Source organism: Nipponia nippon, unplaced genomic scaffold, assembly GCF_047370975.1.
Source record: "Nipponia nippon isolate SJK-2023a ecotype South Korea unplaced genomic scaffold, ASM4737097v1 scaffold_39, whole genome shotgun sequence".
NCBI classification, from domain to species: domain Eukaryota; kingdom Metazoa; phylum Chordata; class Aves; order Pelecaniformes; family Threskiornithidae; genus Nipponia; species Nipponia nippon.
Genome location: NW_028262357.1, coordinates 98,799 through 118,131, shown reverse-complemented (window position 1 = coordinate 118,131; position 19,333 = coordinate 98,799). Strand labels below are relative to the sequence as shown.

Here is a 19,333-nt window from a genome sequence, read left to right as displayed (position 1 = left end):
TCAGTAGCAGATAGGGATCACTGGAAACAGCAGATTGTTAATCCAAACAGCACACTTTCTGGTGCTGGTTATTTCCATACGACATACATTGCTGCCTTCACTGTGCACTGATCATTTGGGGGCTTTTGTGATTTTTATCACTAACAGGAGAATCTGAAAAGACTGACTGCAGATAAATATTCCACACTTACCTAAAGCTAGATTACCTTGTTCAGAATTTTCTCTATACCACTATATTCACCTCCAGTTTAGGAATATCTAAAGAAATCTTTGGATTTATCTTTCAGCTCTGGCCATTATCTCTTAATTTCTTTTTCTTTGCTAAATTCAAAAATACTATCTAGCCTGGGGCTAAGCAGTCGTAAACTGTCTGCTTGTTAAGCAGATACTGCTTTTTAACTGTTTGTTCTTCATGCTGTCCTCTGGGGATATATCAAAAGGCAAAAGAAACACAAGTGAACTTGGGACATCAAGAGAAACAGAATCAGTCTAATAATTTGGGAGGGTCATTCTGTTGTGAATAGGTGGAATCTGATGCCAGCTGAAGCTTAAAGATCTGGAAATGTGTATCTGATAACTGCATTTCTTCTGAGCTTCTGAGCTTTTAATTAAATATTCTTTCCTGAACTCATCCTTATCAAGGGGATCGGCAGTATTAATCACACATCCAGACATGAATGCTAACGAATATATGCCATCTATTCCTCATGATAATTTTGGCTAGTTAAAATGTATTTTAACCTGTGTCATCAACTCTTCTGTAGACAATTTAGAATGCTTTCACACATGTCCATATAGAAAGGAAAGAAAAAATTAATTAGGAAGATGGGATATCACTGCCTTATTTTAATTTCTTTTGATTTTCTAGGCTTGCATTTAAGCAAACTTGTTGCTTTCAATATTATCTTTCACTAAAAACTACATCATCATACAGACTTAGCACAAACTGTGCTAATTATACTATCTCAGAGTACTGACAGTAAATCATGAGTTTTCAGAGCAGTTACACATGCAATTACCTTGTCTGCAAGTTAACCACTGGAATGTGCCACGTTACAACTGCCACGTTATAATGTTACTTCTTAAAAAGTCATGCAATGTATTCAAGTCAAATGACTGTGCGTATCTTCAACCACTAATGAAAACAAAATAATAATAAAAGTGTAAACACCCAATACACTGTATTATGCAATAAAGCAATTCTATTGTCTATTTCATAATGAGATAACTTAGATAAAATTGATTTTTAAAGTTGTTCATTAGCACCATGTCTTGTAAGAAAGTCCAGAAATGCCATTATTTTTATATTTTACTTGCAGATAAGGTTGTTCATAGAAAGCTATTAGTATTAATATGTTCCAAATAATATTTACCTTGCTTCTAATTTGTTCTTAATAAATGAACTTAAGGAAAAATTATGAGTATTTTTCATCTAAAATCTTACCAGGCAAAAATAACTGCTGGAGACAAAATGCACCAAACCTCCTCAGAAATGACCGGACTTCAGTGATGTTGTCTAGCCCATCACAAATTATCAGTGTAGGTGTGTGGATTTCTAGTAAAACTTTATCAGCTCTTCTGAGACACTTAAGCCTTCAATCTGTTATATGAGCAGTTTTTCTTTGTCTAATTTCTTCCATTACTGAGTGTTGCAAAAGAATGAGGATCTGCAGAATCACAGTGTGATATTGAAATGTCAGTTTGAGCTCCATGAGCAGCTGATAACTCTGATTGCCACCAAGACAGAGACCTGCCTGAAAGCAGGAATCTCATAAAAGCTCACCAGTTTCTCTGCAGAGCAGTAATAGTCAACTCTGCTATTACTTCATCTATTTCAAAACCTTTGACATTTTCTGTCATCTTGAAGGTGGTCTTTCATCCTGTCACTTCCTCTAAACAGTTGGCTTTTTCACTGTTCCACACACAGGAGATTTGTTTTGTGGTGGTCAAGCTATCTTGCATTTTGCCTTTAGTGTCATCCGCAAAAGCACTAACAAGAATAAAGCTCAACCTACATTTTTTCCTTAGTAGATACCTCCTTTGTATTTCCCATATTTGGTTTTCCTTAATTTCTTTTGCTTCACCAGGAACCTTCTCATGACTTTTGATAGACAGGTTTGGGCATAAGAAGACAGACACATCTACAGAGTTATGCTTAACCTCATTTAGCAATAATGAAAGAAAGGCTAGTTCAAGTGACTGTCCCAGAGCAAGTAAAGTTGCTCGGATTCCTGTTGCTCAGATTCCCATTTTGAATCTCACTGTAAATAAACTGTTTCTCCACTGCTCTGGAAGGGGTTCTAGAAAGACTGTTCTCCCTAGCAACATTTCTGAATACTTAAGTCTGACAAAAAGAATGAGTCAACAGATAAGATTTACACCTCTGTGTACCAGTCTAGTAGTTGAAATGGAAACAGACTTTGCTAGGTGAGGTCCTGAAATCCATATTATATCCCTAAAGAGACTTAACTAATAAAGAATTAAAGGCATCTTCCCGCTAGGACAGAATTCCAGAATCAGCACAAAAAAGAAGGAACATGTTTATTACAACCTAAAATGATTTCTAACTGGGGTTTTTAAAGGTAAGAAACTTCATGTGATTGTGCTTTCTCTCCTGTAACTGCCCACCTTCTTCCCAGTCCCCTGTCATAATTTTTGAGCCCAATGTCCAATTCCAACCTAATTTGACATGAGTGGGACAATTCTCAGACAAATCAAGACTGTGCTGCCACTGAAAGAAAAGCGGTTTATGACTTAGCTCATGGCCTGTTCCAACAGGCAACAGCCAACCAGCCAGGCAACACACATCTAACACTGTCTAACAGTTGTATTACGTGTTGCTTTTGACCTAGTCCAATAGGTAGGAATGAGAGAAGGATCTGAGGGTAATGGAAGAGAATTAGGACAAAGTCAGTTATGATGGGTCTAGGGAAAGCAGGAAATGAATAGGAAATTCAGTAGGAAAATCTACTTCAATTCCAGTCCTCATTAAGCGGCTTGCTTTTTTATGTTTGTCTAATCTGTATGCCCACGAGTCCAGATAATTGCACCCTTCAGATACTTCCATTAAGTAATTTTTACCTAAGTTTTATTTTCTACTGAAAAACAGTAATAAAAATATACATACAAGACAACTATCATATCTGTAACCATTAAAAAAAAAAAAAAAAAAAAAGAATGAGAAGTGTTGAGGTACAGTGTTAGGCAGTATTTTAACATTCCTGTCAGGACTGAATTAAAAACTCTGTAGTGAGAACTTCTAGAAAATTTCCTTTTCCACTCCAATACCTCTCTGTCACTTAAAGAGGCAATCCCATCCCCCCTTCCCCAGCTGTGTAGTTCCAGTCTCAGTGTTTTGCCTTCTCGGACATTCATCAGTCAGTGAGCTGATTCACCTCCATAGCATTTACCCAAAAATGGCCACTTTTTTTGCTTGGTAAGTTTTCTGCCAACTTAAAAAGTAGAATTGGCTCACTGAGAGATCAAACTAGAAGTGACACAGAGGAGAAATTATCACAGGTTGGATATAAGTGGGTGAGGGAGTGGAACTGGGCTTTTCTGTGTCAGCCAGCTGTTGGAACAGCTCAGCTGCCTCCTCTAACCACAGCCCAAATCTTAAAACATTTTAGAAAATTCCATTTAAAACTCAAGAATATCTGACCTCCATGGAGATTTGTTCTGCTCCATCTTAGTCAGAAACTTTCCACAAATCTCCTGTAAGAAAGTTTTATTTGAAATTCTGAAAGACTTAAAGCCTTCAGGGGGATATAGCAAATATGTGAAAGGAGTACATAAAACTATTCAGGTGTGGAAAATAACAGAAAATTAGGTCAGTGTTGATAGATGCTGATATTCAGGTTTCACATCTTAGTCATAAGTACTATATTTCACTCAAAATCTTTTGCAGTGCGCAACAGTCTCCAAATATTACTAATAATACTACAGCTCCTAGACTTAATATTTGTCTTTTGTGGCAAGCCCAAAGCAATAAAAATCCAAAGTTGCTGAATAACCTTGACACAAGCATCACAATGCTTTAATACGGTATTTAGCATCCTGAGATATATTAGAAACATTTAACTAGTGATATTTAGTATTTGTGTTCAACAGAATTTAATCAGGACAGGGCTCCAGGGCTTTTTGAGCCCAGACAGAAATATTCAGGATGCGCATTTCTCTTTGGAAAAGCGTTAGGTGGTGAAAGGCTGGTTCTCGATGTAGACGTTTAGGAGCATATTGAGATTTAGAAATTGATTTGCCTATTCCATAATGAACCATTTAAGGTAGAACCCTTCTCTTAATCAAGAAAAGTGGTGACTTTTTACTGCAAAGCATAGAAAACTAATGGCTTTGCCATAGCAAAGGAAAAAAGAGGCATGTTATATTTAAGTTACTTTCAGTCTAATTTTTTTTAATTCAAAAAGATGAAAAAGGAAACTCCAGAGCATATGAAAATATTTTCACTAGCCAAAAAAAGACCTGTTTATCATAGAATCATAGAATCTTTAAGGTTGGAAAAGACCCTTAAGATCATTGAGTCCAACTGTTAACCTAGCACTGCCAAGTCCACCACTAAGCCACGTCCTCGAGCACCACGTCTGCCCGTCTTTTAAATATCTCCAGGGATGAAGACTCAACCACTTCCCTGGGCAGCCTCTTCCAGTGCCTGACTACCCTTTCAGTGAAGAAGTTTTTCCTAATACCCAACCTAAACTTCCCCTGGCGCAGCTTGAAGCCATTTCCTCTCCTCCTATCGCTTGCTACTTGGGAGAATAGACCAACCCCCACCTCGCTACAACCTCCTTTCAGGGAGTTGTAGAGACAAATAAGGTCTCCCCTCAGCATCCTCTTCTCCAGGTTAAACAACCCCAGTTCCCTCAGCTGCTCCTCATAAGACTTGTGCTCTAGATCTTTCACCAGCTTCGTTGCCCTCCTCTGGACACGCTCCAGCACCTCAATGCCCTTCTTGTAGTGAAGGGCCCAAAACTGAACACAGTACTCAAGGTGCGGCCTCACCAGTGCCAAATACAGGGGCACTATCACCTCCCTGGTCCTGCTGGCCATACTATTCCTGATACAAGCCAGGATGCCATTGGCCTTCTTGGCTACCTGAGCACACTGTTGGCTCATGTTCAGGAGGCTGTCAACCAACACCCCCCGGTCCTTTTCTGCCAGGCAGCTCTCCAACCACTCTTCCCCCAGCCTGTAGTGTTGTATGGGGTTGTTGTGACCCAAGTGCAGGACCCAGCACTTAACCTTGTTGAACCTCATACAATTGGCCCTGGCCCATTGATCCAGCCTGTCCAGGTCCCTCTGTAGGGCCTTCCTACCCTCCACCAGATCAACACTCCTGCCCAACTTGGTGTCATCTGCAAACTTACTGAGGCTGCACTCAATCCCCTCATCCAGATCATTGATAAAGACATCGAACAGGACCAGCCCCAATACTGAGCCCTGGGGATTACCACTCACGACCAGCCGCCAACTGGATTTGACTCCATTAATCGCCACTCTCTGGGGTCAGCCATCCAGCCAGTTTTTAACCCAGTGCAGAGTGCACTTATCCAAGCCATTTAACAGCTGGAAATATGTTGTTGGGAAAAATAAGAATTTATAAAAATGCAAACTAAGAATCAATAGTTTTGTCACAAAACTCATGAGCATGACAAATTTGCATCTTTGATTTTGACATATTTATGAGAAAATGAGTTCTGGAAGCTAAAGGTGAAGATTTAACTCTTGAAGTTAATATGGATTTTTGTTGCTTTCAGGAAAGCCAGGCTTGCATCACAGTACATTTTACCAACAAATATTACACAAAGAATACAAATGTCCTACAATAGAAACTAATAATTTAATGTGTGATTTTTAGCTTTGATTGCTATAATTTACAGAATTCCTATCTTTCTTTTATTTTTGTTTTAACAGTTCAAAACTAACTATGAAAAGAGAATGTTTAAAGTAGATATTCCATCCAATGACACATCCACAGTGGCTTCCATAATAAACAATGTGTCAGAAGCAATGGAAACCCTCACCCGAATGAAAGAGGAAATAGTTCCTGTTCCAGGGTCTGTAAATGGAGTGAATGCCCTTGGCTTGGTGGTTTTCTCAATAAGCTTTGGCCTGGTGATTGGAAGCATGAAGGAGCAAGGTCAGGCATTAAAAGACTTCTTTGATAGTCTTAATGAGGCTATCATGAGATTGGTAGCTCTAATCATGTGGTAAGTACCTTTTTGATAAATTCCATTTTAAGTTACTAACTATTTTTTCACCACAGTCAGGCATTGTATAGCAAGAGTCTGTTTGGCAGGAAGTCAGACAGTAAGATCTTAATAACCTTGTAGCTTTTGTCATAAATGAATCATAGAATCATAGAATCATAGAATCATAGAGTGGTTTGGGTTGGAAGGGACCTTAAAGATCATCTAGTTCCAACCCCCCTGCCATGGGCAGAGACACCTTCCACTAGACCAAGTTGCTCAAGGCACCATCCAGCCTGGCCTTGAACACTTCCAGGGATAGGACATCCACAGCTTCTCTGGGCAACCTGTTCCAGTGCCTCACCACCCTCATAGTGAAGAATTTCTTCCTTATATCTGACCTAAATCTACCCTCTTTCGGTTTATAGCCATTACTCCTTGTCCTATCACTACATGCCCTTGTAAAAAGTCCCTCTCCAGCTTTCTTGTAGGCCTCCTTCAGGTATTGGAAGGCTGCAATAAGGTGTCCCTGGAGCCTTGTCTTCTGCAGGCTGAATAACCCCAACTCTCTCAGCCTGTCCTCATAGGAGAGGTACTTCAGCCCTCTGATCATCTTTGTGTCCCCCCTCTGGATCTCACTCCAGAAGGTCCATGTCCTTCTTAAGCTGGGGGCCCCAGAGCTGAACGCAGTACTCCAGGTGGGGTCTCACCAGAGCAGAGTAGAGGGGGAGAATCTCCTCCCTCGACCTGCTGGCCACGCTGCTTTTGATGCAGCCCAGGATACAGTTGGTTTTCCGGGCTGGAAGCGCACATTGCTGGGTCATGTTGAGCTTCTCAGCAACCAACACCCTTCTCCTCACAGCTGCTCTCAATCCATTCTCTGCCCAGCCTGTATTTGTGCTTGGGATTGCCCCGAATCCATGTGCAGGACTTTGCTCTTGGCCTTATTGAACTTCATGAGATTCACACCTCTCAAGCCTGTCAACGTCCCTCTGGATGGCATCCCTCCCCTCCAGCATGTTGACTGCACCACTCAGCTTGGTGTCGTCAACAAACTTGCTGAGGGTGCCCTCAATCCCGCTGTCCATGTCGCCAACAAAGATGTTAAACAGCACCAATCCCTATACCGACCCCTGAGTAATGCCACTCATCACTGGTCTCCACTTGGACACAGAACCGTTGACTGCAACTCGTTGAGTGCAACCATCCTGCCAATTCCTTATCCGCCAGTGGTCCATCTATCGAATCCATGTCTCTCCAATTTAGAGACAAGGATGTTGTGCGGGACAGTGCCAAATGCTTTTCACAAGTCCAGGTAGATGATGTCAGTTGCTCTTCCCTTACCCACCAGCGCTGTAACCCCATCATAGAAGGCCACCAAATTTGTCAGACACGATTTGCCCTTAGTGAAGCCATGTTAGCTGTCACCGATCACCTCCTTATTTTCAATGTGCCTTAGCTTAGTTTCCAGGAGGATCTCCTGCATGATCTTGCCGGGCATAGAGGTGAGACTGACTGGCCTGTAGTTCCCTGGGTCTTGAACTCAAGAACTGTAATTCTGTATGGCAATAATTTGCCCAAACATACGTACTCTTCTGGTGTGTTTAACTTTTGACATGAGAAAAATCAGGGTCTATGGCAGAACTTGCTAAGCTTATACAGAGACATTCTATGTCTTCATAAAGATAGAGATCACAACAGTATGCTATAAAAGTTTCCTTATATCCTAATCTGTCTTCACTGAAGGAAACCGACAAACTTCTTCCATAACCTTATTTCTACACAGCAAGACCTCATTGTCATTAGTTTCCAAAATAACTGGCTCCTGCAGCTGTGTAGCATATACATATGTCCTTGCATTTTAGCTGCACTGCTTGCACATACACATAATTTTCCTACTTTATCGTGTTGAGTAGGTAAATAAAACCAATACCTTCTCCCTCAGACATTAGCCATGAAGTCTTTTCAACAGTGAAGATTCATTATTTGTCAGATAGAAGGTTAATTATGAAAAGAAATTATGTCTTGTTGCCTTCTTTACTACAGAAAACAAACAAATCAACTCCGAAAGCCTACCCAAGAGCACACACACATATGTTGCAGCACTAGATACAAAACTAAAAATAAGCATTTTTCCAGTAACTAAAATTCTATTCTGCCAGGAAATATCTTACGAAGCAAAAATCTTTTCTCCTCCTTTACAAGCATCCTTAAGATGATAAAGCAGTGGATGAGAATTGTTGCTTCTGAGAAATTTCTACATGGATTTGACAGCTTATAGTGCAATTGAGATACACTGGATAAATTTTGTTCTGTGGTAACTTACTGTGAAAAGACAAGTGGACATTTATAGAAATAAGGCTCTACCAAAAGTCCAGCTGCAGCAGAATTATGTTAGAGTTTTATGCTCAACACTAGCTCTTTCTTCATCTATAGCTGTGCTTACCAATAGGAAAAAGCAGATCATACCACCTTTGTTGCTGCCCCACAATGCAGCTAACCTCTGTCATACAGATGGCTTCATGCTGAAGTATTTATCCGGTGCTCCACTGGATAAAATGGGGCATGGCCAGAAGCAGCTTGAAATCATCAAAAGTTATCAGCCTTCTGTATGGGTTCCTTCCCTCAACAGCATAGGAAACAGCACTGGTGAGATACCAGAATTGCACACTTGGTATAGTCTACAGGTATGTTGGCAGAGCCTTCATTCATGTAGGCAGAATTATAATAGAATTGGCTAAACTAGCTTTTAAATGACACTTGAATTCCAAAGAGAGCTCATCTCCCTACATGTCTGAAAGGTATGCCATACATCTTGAAATCCTTACCAGATCCTAAATCCAATGGAGCCTATCAGAAACACTCACTGCTGACGTTTAATCCAGGCTGAACTGTTAAGAGTCAAAGAGTTAAACTTTTAAACTGCTTCTGAATAATTGCAGTCATCCTAACAGTGAAATCTTACATTCATGCATACATATAAACACAAAAGGTGTGGATGAGAGAGTGAATTTCTACTTTGTTCAGTACAATACTGATTTGATTTCTTGTTTGCAGGTATGCTCCACTTGGAATCCTCTTCTTGATTGCTGGAAAAATTGTTGAGATGGAAGATATGGGCGTGATTGGTGGTCAGCTTGCCATGTATACTGTGACAGTTATCATCGGTTTGCTAATTCATGCTGTCATTGTCCTACCTCTTCTCTACTTCCTGATCACTCGTAAGAACCCTTGGGTATTTATTGGAGGCTTAATCCAGGCATTAGTCACAGCTTTGGGAACATCTTCCAGGTATAATACAATATTTTAAGGCCATATTGTTTTTTATAATATTACTGGTTTGAGAAAAAAATTTGCCTAATGTAATTGGTTAACTCTGTATTCAAGTATTCACTTGGGCACTTCATTTCAGTTCTGCTGCTCTCCAATAAAGACAATGGATAATCATTATGATTTTATTGACCTGAACTTTGTTTTCTATAAGAATCCCTGAAGAGAGATGTAATGAGTCTGTTTGGTGATGCAGACTCTATGGCCGGAACCCTTGTGACTTTGATTAGTCTTGGTGCTTGAGATTTTGAAGTAGTTTGTAACAGCTTCCTGGAAAAGGATGCAACTGGCAAAGGATGTGCATGGCAAAATGGAGCAGCAAATAGGAAAGTTCAGAGGGGATTCTGAGAGACCTTGAGAGCCCTTATCGGCAGCTGACATTCTGTGCTCAAAATCCTGGTAGCCAGTGATGGATATACAACCTGCAACAGAAATGCCACTTTTGCTCTTTGTTGATGAAATCATAGGTGCATCACATGAATAAAAAACCTGTTTGCATTTATGATGAAAGGAAACATTATTGTAATCAAATATACATTTCTATACTATATGACCTTTCATAAAACACCTTTCATTTGAATAGATTTTAAAAGTGCCTCCTAAAGACAGATGTTTTAAGTCAGATATTCTGTATTACCAAATTCAAATCCCTGGTGTTTGGGATTATTTTGAAGATCTGGATGAGAAGCTATTGTAACCATTAATGTAGAATCTGATTAAGTTTTGTATAACCAAAAAAGCTTTTGAGGACTAAAAAAAATTATGACAGTATATTAATGGGTAGAGAGGGACAATTAATTTCACATTTGACATTTTGACATCAATCCTTGCAAATTTGTGAAATGCCTAAAAGGGAATTGGAGTAATAATGATTTTTAAAAGAAGATAATAAAACTAATGCCAGTCAACATAGTTTTAGAGAGAATAAAACAAAACTACAGACTTGGTGAGTAACAGTAATAGTGTTAAGAGGATATGTTCCAGCTTCTGTAAGACATTCCACTAGGCGCTGCTCAAGATTCTGTGTAAGAGCCTAGATTAATGCAAGAGAGCATACTATGTTGTGAGTGGATTTAAAAGCTGTTTAAAATTTAACTGTAAGTTGACTGTCATCAAAGAGATTTTCTAGCACAATCTTCCACAGCCCTTCTTTACTTTACATTTTATCAGTATTTTATTTTATCAATATTGATAAAGTTTCAAAGACATGAAAGTCCGTTAAGTAGTTGGCAATGACTGAGATGGAGTAATCTAAATTGCTGGGTCTTGAAAAACCTCTTTACTTCGATGTGATCAGATCTAGAGATACATCATGATGAACAAAGAGCCCAGCCAGCTCTTATAAAATGGCCACTTTATCCTTCCTTCTGAGGCAGTGCCTCTGAAAAGGAACTTGGCATCATGTGGGCTGAATGGACACTCTTGTAGCATATGAAGCCAAAGTGTTCAGTTGGGTTGGTCTTTATATGAAATTATCATGTATATCATATTTGGATGTAGCAGCAGGGGAGCAAGATTAAGTGGTGTAATGGGGCCTGGGTGGGACAGAGTTAACTTTCTTCATAGCAGCTTGTATGGTGCCGTGTTTTAGATTTGTGACCAAAACAACACTGATCACACACTGATGTTCTAGTTATTGACGAACAATATTTGCACAGTGTCAAGGCCTTCTCTGTTTCTCACTCTGCCCTCACAGTGAGTAGACTGAGGGGTGTGGAACGGGTTGGGAGGGCACACAACCAGGCAGATAACCAAATTACCCAAAGAGATATTTCCTGCCATATAACATCATGCTCAGCAATAAAAAGGGAAAAGAGGGGATTTTAGGGAGGCTAGCCACATTTTACTTGGGAACTGGCTGGGCATTGGTCTACCTGTGGGAGGTGATAAGTGATTACCTTCATGTCACTTGTTTTGTTTTGGGTTTTTTTTAAATCTCAACCCCTGTGTTTTCTTGCTTTTACTGTTCCTTTCTTCTTTGCCTGCCTCACTCAGGGTATGGGGGCAAGTAAGCTGTGTGGTGCTTAGCTGCCTACTGGTGTTAACCCACAAGTGGTAAAGTAATGTCATCATCCATCAAAATGTCCTTTCCAGGGGAGCCAACAACTAAATAAAACATGCTGTTTACAGAAGGCTTGAATAGCTCAATTTGTATAACTTCCGGAAAACAATGCTTAGGGATGATTCAATCATAACTCCATGACACAAAAAATGAGAAGTGGGAATTGTGACAAAATACTGAAGTTAGACACATTCAGACTAGGGACTACATAGACAGTGACAGTAATTAACCATTGGAAAACCTTTCCAAGAGCATTAGGAGAACCTCTATCATTTTAATAATGTTTAAACTCAGCATTTTCTAAAAAAATGTTCTGGTAGATCACATAAAAATTATGACAGAACAATCTCTCTTGTCACAATGGGTGATGCTCTTTTCATTCCCTCTTTGTAGAATTTGTATCATATATTACCTTCTTTTCTTTTTATTTCAGTTCTGCAACACTACCTGTTACGTTTAAGTGTCTAGAAGAAATAAATGGAGTGGACAAACGAGTTACAAGATTTGTACTCCCAGTTGGTGCTACAATTAATATGGACGGAACTGCTTTATATGAGGCTTTGGCTGCAATTTTCATTGCACAGGTTAACAACTTTGATCTGAACTTTGGGCAGATTATCACAATCAGGTACAGAAGCCATTATTACCTACATATAATAAAAGCACCTTTGTGATGACTCCTTCTTGCTGTTATATGCGGGATTAAACAAAAGCATCTAGAGCTAAAACCAGGAACTGCTACAGTAGCTGACTAACTATAATGATTTGCATCTTCTGCATAGAAGAGGCCCCCCAGCCCATATTCTCCATTAGGTAAACCTTTAAAAAACTGTAACTTGACACACCTATCACTGCACTTAGCAGAGTCAACAGGAACAGTTTTTAATGACTTTTAAATTTTCTTTCTTAAGAATTCATGCAGCTGTTGGGAGATGTAGACTTACAATCAGTACCAGGTTGTTTATAATGCATGTACAAAGCAGTAGCATAAAAGCATCACAGTGCTAATGCTAGGAGAGGTAGTGTTTTCCTGGTCCTGATGGGCTCAGGATACAAGTAGAGCAAGCTGTGTAAAGAGCAGTAATACCTTTTATTACACCAGCTGATAGAGGTGGAGAAGATAGGTATGTTTTCAAGCACACAAGCCTTCATGTTTGAAATAGAACAGCAAACAACCCACTAAGTAGCACTCGATGATAACTGATCTGAATTAATTTCATTATCTTACTCAAACAGCTTAAGAGAAAAGGGTGATGGGTACACGTGCAGAAGAAAGAAATGTCAGCAAGAGGAGAGGGGGACACTGTAGGACAGAGAGACACGTATTTATCACACAGGAACACTGAAAGTTCAGATATGGTGAACTGGGAATGTAGAAGATTTTCAAGTAGTAGTGCTTCTCTCCATAAAACCCACCAGCTTAATTCAATATTCATCAACAGAAGGCAAAACTCTGCCTTCACGCTCTGAGGCAATAGTTCCACATTCATTGGTACTAGAGCTGCTCCCTGCCAAATCACCCGACAAAACAAATTCTTCCTAAACCAGGTGTGAATAAGCATATTTCTATCAAGTTACTAGACTGTATGATTCAGGGTTTCTGGCAGCTTTCTTTTTCCTGATGGCAGAATGCCAGCTGCTGGAGGACAGATACTTCACCTGGCATGAAGTTATAGTGAGATGGACATAGAATAAAAGCTCTTGCATTAGATCTGCCAGGACAAAATTACTCAGCTTTCATTTTAACATGTTTGAGTTTGCGGAGTTTGCTCAATGGGTGGGGGCGTGTAGCTTGTAATGTTTTTGTCTGGCCCTTAGCATCTAGTAGGGGATTTACCACCTAACAAAATCATGTTTCAAGGGTTCTGGATAAAGGTTTAGTGTAAACATTTTGGATTAAGATCCACACTCTCCTGCAGCTTTGCAGTGTCCAGATAAGGGACAGGGCTCATCTTTTTATTTACTAGTGAACAAATGCCTTCTTGTTTCATATCAGTCTTTAATGTTTCCCAGATGATAAGGAGAGTTTATTATGGAAGTCAATTAATTGCTCTTTCCATCTCTTTGCACAGCATCACAGCTACAGCTGCCAGTATTGGGGCTGCAGGCATTCCTCAAGCCGGATTGGTCACCATGGTCATTGTGCTTACTTCAGTAGGTTTGCCTACGGATGATATCACTCTTATCATTGCAGTGGACTGGTTCTTGTAAGTATTTTTATGGAGTTGCTAAGGGCTTAAACCATATTTAGAAGTGCCATAGCCAGGGAAATTCTGGCAATACTGCAGTCAGTGGTGTACTTCTTTTGCTGTGGAAAGCAGTTGAAAAGAAAAGTTAAAAAGAACCACAATTTCTTGTGATTAATGTATTTTCTTAAAGCAGATGGTGAGGGGTGTTACTTAACAATGGTTCGTCTTGTATGCAAAAGGGTTACTTAGAAACCTGGATCCTTAGGATACTAAGAAAACTTTCAGACACACTGTAATTAAATTAGCAAGGAATTGCTTTAGTCTTCTATTTTTTGTAGGATGGCAATGAAAACCTTTCCATCAATCAGGCTCAGAGCTGGTTCAGATCCGACTGAGTTCATTGCAGCCCTGCTGGCTATCTAATCTAGGAAAGATTCATATGTCTACCCCATGGACACAGAAATGAAAAACAGTTGTGTAACTCTCTTATCCAGCCACCACAATGTATTGCCCCTCAGTTTTTACATTCCTCTGTCTGCAGAAGACTGACATCTGTAGGTATATGGGGAAATCCCTTAGGTTCAGGAACTAAATCAAAGCCAGAAGGTTCCCTCTGACCTCTATTTCGTCTTATCCCTATTAGTTATAGTTTCCAGAGGCTTTTACCCTTCAGTCTTCTCAAGTGATCCCTGTAAGAAGTTGCCCGTATTATTATCAGAACATAATGTCTTCAAATGATTATCTAACCACATGCCCGCAGACTTATGAAGGTGCACACTTATCAAGTAACAGCGCCATCATCAAGCTGCCTCCTACATCAGGACAGAGCCCTCTAAGAGGGCTGAATTGTTGTAGTTTAATTTGAATTATTTCAGCACAATTCCACCCTAAATTACTGACTGTAGCTTATGGTCAGGAGGGAAATGACCCTAACAAGGTAGATTCTCATTGGCTTACATGTTCAGAGGCTATAAACCCAAACCACCAGAGTATAGGAATGCCACGGAGAAGCACCTGCCATATGCTTCCTTTGTCATCCTCATCACACAGCTGTTTCTTGCTGTGAAGTTGCCATGAGTATTAATACATTTTGTGACTCCAAATCCTACTATATTTGTTAATTTCTGTAGAAGAAATCATAGCATTAACAGTTCAGATAAATGAATATACATAAAATGGCCAAATCATCTAGTAGCTATTCAAAGGCCATTTTAACAGCTAGTCTGCATGCTTCCCTGAACAAGGTGTGAAATCAAGGGTAACTTACTATTTCTCCTTAGGGATCGTCTCCGTACTACTACCAATGTCCTGGGAGACTCCATCGGAGCAGGAATTGTTGAACATTTATCACGGCACGAGCTGAAGAACAGGGATGCTGAAATGGGTAATTCTGTGATAGAGGAAAATGAAATGAAGAAACCATACCAATTGATCTCACAAGAAAATGAGAGTGAGAAACCATTAGATAGTGAAACCAAGATGTAGGGTGAAGAAAGCATGAGTCCAACACTACAAGTGTGGAAAACACATGTTTTTTCCAGCCATTTATATCTTGAATTCACCAAGTTCACTTATTCCTTGTTTTCTCCCTTTATGCTAGTACTGAAAAGAATTAATGAAAATATATTCCAAATTAGCAGGATCACAGTATATGTTGGCTTCCCACTTAAAAAAAATTAACAGGCAACAGCACTGGTCCTGCTAGACATGTGCTAACTGAGGATAAAAAAAGAGAGATTATCAGTTAAATAAAAACAAAAATCAGTGTCTATGTTACTCTGTCCTGTGAACCTTTTTTTTTTTTATATATATATGAACTGGAAAGTAAAAACAGATAACAGAGCCTGAAAATGGTTTTATTTTTTTAAATACCTGTTGCAAAATTCCTAACATCTATAAACACACAATCAATACTTCTAACTTGATAACTGCATCCAGCTAAGTAAATTAACAGGATTTTTGCTTTTTTATCTGATTTTTTTTCTAGTGTTATATTGTTCGAATACTAGCAGGACAATAAAAAGAAGGACATTAATTGAAAGGATAAAAAGGGGGAAGATATATAAATAAAGAAAAAAATACCCAGGATCACCACTTTTATCAGCTGAGTTGAAATATTTCTGAGAAAGTTATTTTATCTAGACACAGTTTTTCACATTACCTTCAGCTGATCAGGACAAAAACTTAGCCTAGTCAGCTCCCACTGACTTGCAAACATTTATGTATGTACCTCCAATCTGGATTTACCCCCTTAATTTCAACATCACAACTCAGCTGAACAATATATGTGTGTGTTTGTAGGAGCAAGGCCCTAGGCTGAGACAGAAAATGTGTCCTCATCTCTGTTTGGAAAAAAAACATAGCATGCTCTGGGTACGCCAATTATCTACTTAATAAGCAATAATAAGAATAGAAAGCAGTGCCAGCCTTCTGCAGAAGCTGCAGAAGGGTGAGATGCTCAGATCCTGAAGGGACCGGATTCTAAATCTGAATCCCTGAGACCAACAGGAGGTTTTCTGATTGGAAACCTCCCAAATGCTTGGTCAACCCACTGATAAGTTATAGAGCTATTAGCTGGATTTACACTTTTCCATCTGGAGATGAAGGCTCCCTATCTCAATGTGAAATTTCAAAATCTTTTTGTGTTTATCAGTAGCATCTCAAAAAGAAAAAATAATCCTTTAGAAAATAAAACTAATGGGTGCTTTTTTACTTTTTACTAGGAAAAATATATAAACTGCAAAATAGTAAATACTATAATAAATGTTGAAATTTTAATTAGGAAGGATTTTAAAGCGCAATATTGTAGGTTTCTTTCAGGGAATGCAAAAGGAAAAAGGGAGACAATGCACTTGTTATCCTGTGGGGATTTTTGTTCATTTCAATATTATTCCCTGATGAAGCCCTTTTCTAGAAATATAAATTATGTATTTTTTTCTTTTTGCCTTGTATTATTATAGAGGTTAAACTGGAAAGTTTTATAATACAGTTACAGTTGGGGGAATGAAAAAATATTAATCAACAGGCACAATAGTGTTGAGTGATCTTTTTTACTAAAATGTTTGGTTGTCTTCTTTCTCCCTCCCCCTATCAAAATATTCTGATGATGGAAATGAAGGATTCCCTTGCAATGTCCCAGTTGCCACTAAAAAAAACATTCAATATGTTGCTTCTGTCACTAAAAGAACACAAATAAGGTGTACAAGTAACTGTAGTGAAAATGTCAGCATACTGGTTGAAGGCAAATCTTTTCCCAGGCAAGACTGCTTTTTTTAGGACTGAAAACTCCTGCCCATCTTCTCCAGTTGAGTAGCCCAGACAATACAAGCAGGAACTCTCCAGTGAATGCAGTGAGCAGGGATTAATACAGAGTATTGAGCAGTCAAACCAACAGAGCTCTAAATGAATCTCTGACCGAAAGAAAACAAGTATGGGGGGGTGATTTTTGCTAAAGAGAATGCAAATCTAGGATACAGACAGGCATTTTCTGATATGTAATTAGAGATATTTTTATATAGATACTGTATTCAGAATGTGTGTATAAACATTAACTGTAGAATTTATGGCATAACAATTTAATTTTTTGTTAAGATTTTGTTTGGAAATACATTGCAAAGACAATGTAAATGGCTGTCTTTCTATGACATCAGCTGAGAAAAATGAATTGTGTCACAAAGAATGTGATCTTTTTTTATACTAACTTTGTTTCTTATGGAAATCAGGTATTATAGAAAGATTCCCTTCCCCATCCCTCATTGGTTCTGCATTGGTATGCACCAGAGTGGACTGAGAAACATTACTTTGTAGATGTATTTTCAATAAAAATAGTTTTACATTACTGCTTTTTTGTGATTTAGAATTTCGTTCAAAGGCTCTGTAATAGAAGCTTCACACAAACTCAGAGGTGACAAACTCATACTATGGGATTTCAGGAATTCCAGGCCATTTTGGACAGCAAGGCTTTGATATAGCAGGGCTTTCTCACTTCAAATACTTGCTTACAGTTTCATGATCAAAAGTAAATAAGTAAAGGGGGGGAGGGAGGAACTTTAAAAATTAAAAGAACCAATGTCCATCCTACTGAAGTTCATTCACATTCAAGTATATAAATTCATATTGATATCTGCAAAATAAAAAAAAAAAAAAAAAGCATTTACATTTTCTTTGATTCAGCTACTGCAAAGCTGCCAGTTCATTTTGGATGTATAATTAGAAGATCCAAAACCCCCATCTACTGGGGTATTTCAGCGTCGTAACATTACAGCCATCTGAGACAATCCACTGTTTTTCTCACAGAAGTGATTTGTGATGGTGTCAGTGTTCATTCAGCAACAACTTCAGCTAGCAGTTACCATCTAATGGAAATGAATGTCTTGTCAGAAGGACCTGGAAGGTATAAAAGACAGGAGCTGAATCACTTGCACCTGGAAAGTTGTGTTGGTTGGAACAGATGGAGGCAGCAGGGAGAAGTCTTGCCTTCCTGAACATATACCAACAAACCACTGGACAATGACCTCTATGAGTTTGTCTGTGGTATTTTGAGTGAAAACAATATATAATGCAATCAGTTTTGTAAAATAAATTTCAGAGAAGACATGGTGTTCTAAAATGCATGAGCATAACTTCTCCCAATTTTTTTCTAGTTATCTACACATTCATTCACTCCATCCAGGTAACTATCTTTGTGTTTCTAGAATTACTGTCATGATAGGTAGAGCTAAAGAAAGAGGGTTAGTGTATCACTTGGAGATATTACTGGCACAGTGGCCTTGCCTACTCTTCTGTGCCCCCATGCAGAACAAAGATCTCTGGTATTCCATAATTTTTCAGCAGTGTTTTCATTTGGACGTTGGGGTACGAAACAGCCGTGTCCTTCTTAGGCAAGAATTTATGTCCCTGTAACAGTGTGTGGCCAGTATAAAGCAAAGTGATCATTCATGTGGAAAATCAACTACTGGCACAGGAAAGCATTTCTGTTTTCCCTTCTGAAGGACTGAAATCGTACAAGTGACATTTGTGTTCCAACGCAGGCACAACTGATAAGAAATTTAGGGCATTTTTTTTCAACTAACCCTGTAAGACGTCCTCCGTTTCACAAAGTTACAATGGAAATAGTACAGAGGAGTATATCTTGCTTCCAGTGTGATCAACAGTGTGCTAGTTGTGCTAGTTGTGATGAACAATATATGATCAACTTGCTTCTAGTGTGATCAACCATTTCCCAGAACAGGATAAAAAACCTGAGATGAACTGATATATCACTCCCTGTCTGGATTTCTGTGTCATCTTTTTAAAGAGATTGGCCTACTCTGGAAGCACGGAGTAAGATGGAGAAAGACTTGTACACCTCCATGGCAAACTGAAAACCCAGACTTGCAATATCAGTGAGGCAGCAAGATCCCTTCTGATAACAGAGAGAGCTGTAGTCAGATGATATAATCCTGCATGGTGAGCCCTTTCCTTTCTCCTCTTCCCCCACCTGGCTCCTCAGATGACTCTAAGATACCCAGAAGTATCTAAAATTCCAAAATTTTAGTACAGGAGCACTT

The 19,333-nt window shown here is 39.0% G+C and overlaps 1 protein-coding gene across 1 annotated transcript in view; it reads left to right on the top strand.

Annotated features, from left to right (window-relative positions):
* Positions 1-17,622, top strand: part of SLC1A3 (solute carrier family 1 member 3) — a 73,134-nt gene extending 55,512 nt beyond the window's left edge. The window contains exons 6-10 of the mRNA XM_087773272.1: positions 5,929-6,224; positions 9,261-9,494; positions 12,029-12,223; positions 13,668-13,802; positions 15,065-17,622. Coding sequence (XP_087629398.1) covers positions 5,929-6,224; positions 9,261-9,494; positions 12,029-12,223; positions 13,668-13,802; positions 15,065-15,269 — 1,065 coding nt within the window. The 3' untranslated portion in view covers positions 15,270-17,622. The remainder of the gene's footprint in view (positions 1-5,928; positions 6,225-9,260; positions 9,495-12,028; positions 12,224-13,667; positions 13,803-15,064) is intronic.
* The last annotated feature ends 1,711 nt before the right edge of the window (positions 17,623-19,333 follow it).